This window comes from Etheostoma cragini, chromosome 18 (assembly GCF_013103735.1).
Source record: "Etheostoma cragini isolate CJK2018 chromosome 18, CSU_Ecrag_1.0, whole genome shotgun sequence".
NCBI lineage: Eukaryota > Metazoa > Chordata > Actinopteri > Perciformes > Percidae > Etheostoma > Etheostoma cragini.
This window is the reverse complement of record NC_048424.1, coordinates 22,832,921-22,838,352: the sequence shown is the minus strand read 5'-3', so window position 1 is coordinate 22,838,352 and position 5,432 is coordinate 22,832,921. Positions and strand designations below refer to the sequence as shown.

General features: G+C 37.1%; 1 protein-coding gene and 1 long non-coding RNA gene across 2 annotated transcripts in view; both read left to right on the top strand.

Annotated features, from left to right (window-relative positions):
* Positions 1 to 5,432, top strand: part of LOC117961283 — a 21,287-nt gene that overhangs the window by 15,220 nt on the left and 635 nt on the right. The gene's annotated exons all lie outside the window — the stretch shown is intronic.
* On the top strand, positions 484 to 5,191 carry LOC117961275 (adhesion G protein-coupled receptor F5). Its single transcript, XM_034899832.1, has 5 exons — positions 484 to 538; positions 3,805 to 3,911; positions 4,578 to 4,620; positions 4,703 to 4,855; positions 4,932 to 5,191. Exons 2-5 carry the CDS (start codon positions 3,810 to 3,812, stop codon positions 5,126 to 5,128), a joined length of 495 nt encoding a protein of 164 aa, XP_034755723.1. The 5' UTR covers positions 484 to 538; positions 3,805 to 3,809; the 3' UTR covers positions 5,129 to 5,191.

Sequence of the window (5,432 nt, the reverse complement as noted above, 5' to 3'; positions counted from 1 at the left end):
CCAAGCGGTTTTACATGACGCTAAAGGAGACGACCAAGCGGTTTTACATGACGCTAAAGGAGACGACCAAGCGTGTTATATGACGCTAAAGGAGACGACCAAGCGTGTTACATGGCGCTAAAGGAGACGACCAAGCGGTTTTACATGACGCTAAAGGAGACGACCAAGCGGTTTTACATGACGCTAAAGGAGACGACCAAGCGTGTTACATGACGCTAAAGGAGACGACCAAGCGGTTTTACATGACGCTAAAGGAGACGACCAAGCGTGTTACATGACGCTAAATGAGACGACCAAGCGTGTTACATGACGAAAAGGCACCTGACCAAGCGTCTGTATTTTAAAAGATGACTGGTCATGTTTTGAGACTACACCAACAGTGGATCTAAGTTACATAACTTGCAAGACAGGTGTGTGACTCAAGGTATACCAGGAAGTTGGCATGTGGTTGCTCGGATGTATGATCAATGGTCTATGTACCTGATGATTTTTAACTTCTGACAGGAGTCCCTTTTTGGAAGCTGGAAGACAACGAGAGGTAAACAAATACAATTACCATTTCCAAACTTCACTTTCATCTTATACTGGATGGTTAGAAAGTATTGTGCTTTCAGGCAAACTGTCGGTACATATGACAGAAAAAGTACAAATTAAACATAGGTTGGATAGTCTTTACTTACTGTTAAAGTACATTTAACTAAAAGCCATTTTACATTGAACCCATTTTTATCATACAAATGTATAAATTATAATTATATCTTCTTACTAAAAAAACTACAGATATGCTATAGAGTAGATTTTATAAGAGGAGCTTGAGCACAGCTTGCCTCTTGTCATTATGTTGTGATACTCACTCTCCTGGGAGCTGGAGCTGCTGAATGCTAACAGACATTTGTTTTATCTTTGTTACAATGTGGATGCTCTCAGATTATTTAATCTTTTAAAATCCCCAATAAATGTAGAATATGAAGGGGAAAACCCATGTGTCATGTGTTGGTTTCTTACAAAGTTTGGTGAAAGAACCCATTCATTGAACGTGGCTCTCAGCTGAGTCTAGTGAAACAAAGACTTGCTTCCACAATGTATTACTCATGATGATTTCACATTGGTGCTGTTCAAACTTCAACCCAATTCATGAATATAAACAATCAAACAATGACATTGGTTAAAAAAAAATCTTCATGTATGTGACACTTTCCAACAAAATGGGTTACCAATACAAAACCAGGCATGCCTATAGGATGCAAAGTTATATATACAGCATGCAGTGCTGCTCATAAGTTTATGGATGTATTTTAAGGAAAACATTTATTTACGATACATTATTCATTTACAAGTAAAATTGGTGCCCTTAAAGGTTGGATTTATCCAATTCTTTTTAAATTAAGGCAATGAGATCGATTTCCAAAAGATGATTTTTTTTTTTATTCCTCTTTTTAGTCAACTTTAGCATTGGTTCATAAACTTATGAGCGCCACTGTACACGGTTGGGAAACAGGCTAATCTTTGCTCTGCTTTAGTGTCTAATGTACAACAATGACATCACAGTGGTATCTCATTTCAAGGCCGTTCAATTTCTGTGGTTAATGTCACGACTGTTCATTGTAAATTTAAGTCTCCTTTTTTCAGTAGTGCTATGATATGGCTAAAAATCTAAAACTGAAAGGATTTTTTATTTTAATCAATTTTTAACCTGGCTGGTTTTTAGTTTAGTGTTAACTAAGGTCTTAGTTTTTAACTTAATTTTACTTAAAGTGTTCATATCATCCTTTTTGGCTTTTTCCCTTTGCTTTATTGTGTTATATATCTTTTGTGCATATTATAGGTTTACAAAGTGAAAAAGTTTAAAGTCCCCCTCATGCACACCCTCATACTCTGCTTCTGACTGGCTAGTAGTCCTTGCCTAGATTACCTAAATACAGTGAACCTGAAAATAAGCATAATATGAGCACTTTAACTAAACATATTTATAACTGCTTACTTTGATATTAGTTAACTATAATTACCCTGATAGGATGTCATGTAATATAAAATATTAACAAATCAAATAGTTATAAAATAAATATAATGATTTGTACATTCTATTAGAATAGACAAGAAAATAGGATGCATACAAATTAGTAGGGGTCAACAGACAGTGTTATGACAACTAAACGAGTACATGTTAAAAGAATTAGGAGTCGTGATTGCAAAGCTGATAACAAAAGCTTTGGGATAGCTGAGGGATATTTAGTTACAGCCCAGTGTTCTGATGACCGAAGACATTGTCAACTATAGGCCGGCAAAGTGAAGCTAAGTGAACCAGTGTCTTTATTTTAGGAGGAACCATAAACTGCAAGTTCCTTTTGAATTTTCAATTGTATTTGTACATTTTTAGGTCTATACTTTTATCATGACCACGGATGCGCTAGGTCACGAGTGTCAAACTCAGTTTCACTAAAGGCTAAAAGCTTTTGCGTTAAATCGACACCGTGGGTAGATACGTGGAGATACCGACCCTACGCCGGGCCCTACGCCGGGCCCTACGCCGGGCCCTACGCCGGACCCTATGCTGTAGCCTGACGTGAAAAAAGAGTTGTAACTACACGTCGTGGCGACGCACGCAGCTCAGCCGTGGCTTAGTAGTGTTGTCCCCGTTTCATTTCCTGGTTCTGCTTCTCCATAAACAACATCAAATCAAGGATAGGGTTAACTTTTCCTGGTACAGCGTAAGCTCTGCGCAGAGCCTCTACAGAAGCATAAATCAGCGTTAACGTTACCATACCCTAACCACACCTTTGTTGCCTTGAGCTAATTTTGTGGGATTAAAAACCTAGAAACCCCTGAATATCTTCTGCTTGCTTGTTCAGTAGGTGACATTACGTGTCCCCAAAAACGGAGCATTACTTAATACTGTCCAATAGTCTCTCAAGTTCCAGGGTTATCAAAGTAAACTAGAACGAAAATAAGAAGTGATAAATATTTTTTGTAAACTGAAACTAAACACCTTCAAGGAAAACTAAAGCAACATTTTCTTGCCAGAAAAAGCTAATAAAACTAAAACTGAATAATTTCAATTTTAGAGTTTTAGCTTAAATTTTTCAATACTGAAATAAGGGGACAGCATGAATTTCCGTCACCTCTCATGGCATTGAACCACGGACTTGACATGAGATGATGCTGTGCAATGGTGGAAGAAGTATTCAGATCCTTATGTAAAAGTACTAATACCACACTGTAAAAATACCCTGCTAAAAGAAAAAGTACTGCATTAAAAAGTAAAAGTACCTAATGCTGAAAAATATAAACAGTTCAGTCAATCAACTTAGTGTTTAATCAGCTCATCATTTCAGCTGAAATTGTAGGCATATACAGTGCATTGTTGGGTATTTTAGTTTATAATTAAACTAAAAATATGTATTACTTTTATTATTTTGAATTATTGAGTGTATTGGCCTGTCCGGGATCATCATTGAAATAGTGTAAATACTGCATGTTCAAAGACAGAGGGTTGAATTGGATCCAAGCCCTGATTTGAGATAAGATTTGGTTGTAAGTTAAGCGGAAAATCATGGTCTGAACTTATAAAAATGTCAGATAGTATCATGCAACTTGAAAACAACAACAAGGAAGGTTCTACATTTTTAAAGATTTTTTGCTTCCTGGTAGCATTTTGAAGAAAGCTTGTGTACCGGCAATCTTGCATAACACCTCGTACTTTCTAGCATCTACGCTATCGTCAGATATAAGTTTATATTACCAGGAGTACATAAATACGTGTCTTCTGATTCATTAGAGAAATTGTTGCTTGCAATCTCTCTCTAGTTGGGATGGCGTTACTGAAGGCAGTAAGACACCTGATTCTTCTTCTGGTGATATACTACAGTGTGGCAGATCACAGATACAGAGAGGCTTTGGATCTATTCTATGAGGTAAGAATAAGAATTATTTTATAAGTCAAAACAGTTTGCATTAGAAAACAAGTGTGTGGTTTGTAGTACTCCTGGGACAAAAAACACAAGTCTGTGTGTTTTCAACTGGACACAAACTCTTCTCAATCGCACCACCCCAACATCCACAGCTTCACGCTCTTGAACATCCACACTCAATGTGTTGCATACAGCAATAGATATGCAGAATACATACTATGTGTACGATGCTAAATGAAAACAACCTGTTAAATGACATATGAAAATACAAAGGTTCTTTCCGACAGTGAGAATAGGAAATATATCGTAGCATAACTATAGTGAGTATAGTGTAGGATCAGTTTTTAGTTACAATATTTGATTTGTATAGGCAAACAAAAGTGAAATTTAAGATTATTTTCTGGAAGCTTTTCCCTTTCTCATATCCCTTATCCCTTTACTTGCGGCTGCATGTGCATGAATAGGTCCTGAACATGTGTGTATATTTCAGGCCTGTGTGTAGTGTTTAATAGCAGAGTGTACATTGTAATTTCCCACTGGGGATACATATACAGTACACAAAGGACAGCAGGTCGGATTCAAACCCCTGCTGCAAGGGACTCAGCCTACATGGGGTGAGCTAGAGGCCGCCACTCAAAATGACAATTTAACCAACATTTTTTTTTCCAGGTAGCATCAGAATCAGACATTCATGCCAGAGAAAAAAGACAGGGTGAGTCCCATTTTGTTAGTATCAACAGCATTTTTTATATTACTGAATTATTTATTCAATATTTGATTATGTCTGTTTCAAGTCCCCCCAGCTCCCTTGCTTTCCACTGATTATGTACTCCAAGTTGACATCAATACCTCTGACCTGGCACTTCTCAAAAAGGTTTTGAGTGAACTTCCTTCAGGTATCAACTTGGCAAACAACACTGTAATTACCAGCATCAACACCACAACAGGTATGTCCTTTTGTTAATTTGATTATGTAAACCTCGTCATTAAATCTTGATGTTGAGTGCTGCTGTTTCTTCATAGTGTGTTCCCCAAATGGATCTGCATACCAGTGCAGATGTGAGGAGAACTATGCTTGGTCGTATAGGACCTGCAGTACCTTAAACCCCTGTGATGCAATCATTGATAATACCTGTGGATGCATTAATTCCCTTCCGCCTGATGGCCGGTACTGTGAGCTAAACACCAGTCAAACAGGTATGCCTGAGTTGGTTGTCTAACCACAAGATACGTTTGCTCACTCAGGAGAATTGAATTACACACTGAGATGTGTATCATCTGGATTGTGTACAATTTAAAAAGCACTTTTATAATATTTTACACTCCACAATACTTTTTTTTGCTCCACTGCATTCATTCTATAGCTATAGTTATTTTTAGATTAATTACATATAAAACACTAGTTCAGTTTTTAGAATATTATCACTTGTTTTTCATGTTGTTTACATATTCTTAAGAATATGGAGGAAGGCAAAAACCAAACTAATATTCTAATTATCCTCTAACTCTGCTGGGTCCGTGTTT

What these genes read in the sequence shown, in the direction of transcription:
- LOC117961275 (XM_034899832.1), top strand. Translation starts at nt 3,810, where the DNA reads ATGGCGTTACTGAAGGCAGTAAGACACCTGATTCTTCTTCTGGTGATA. An exon ending in TGCCAGAGAAAAAAGACAGG is followed by an intron (nt 4,621 to 4,702) that starts GTGAGTCCCATT and finishes GTCTGTTTCAAG; the next exon opens with TCCCCCCAGCTCCCTTGCTT. An exon ending in CAGCATCAACACCACAACAG is followed by an intron (nt 4,856 to 4,931) that starts GTATGTCCTTTT and finishes GTTTCTTCATAG; the next exon opens with TGTGTTCCCCAAATGGATCT.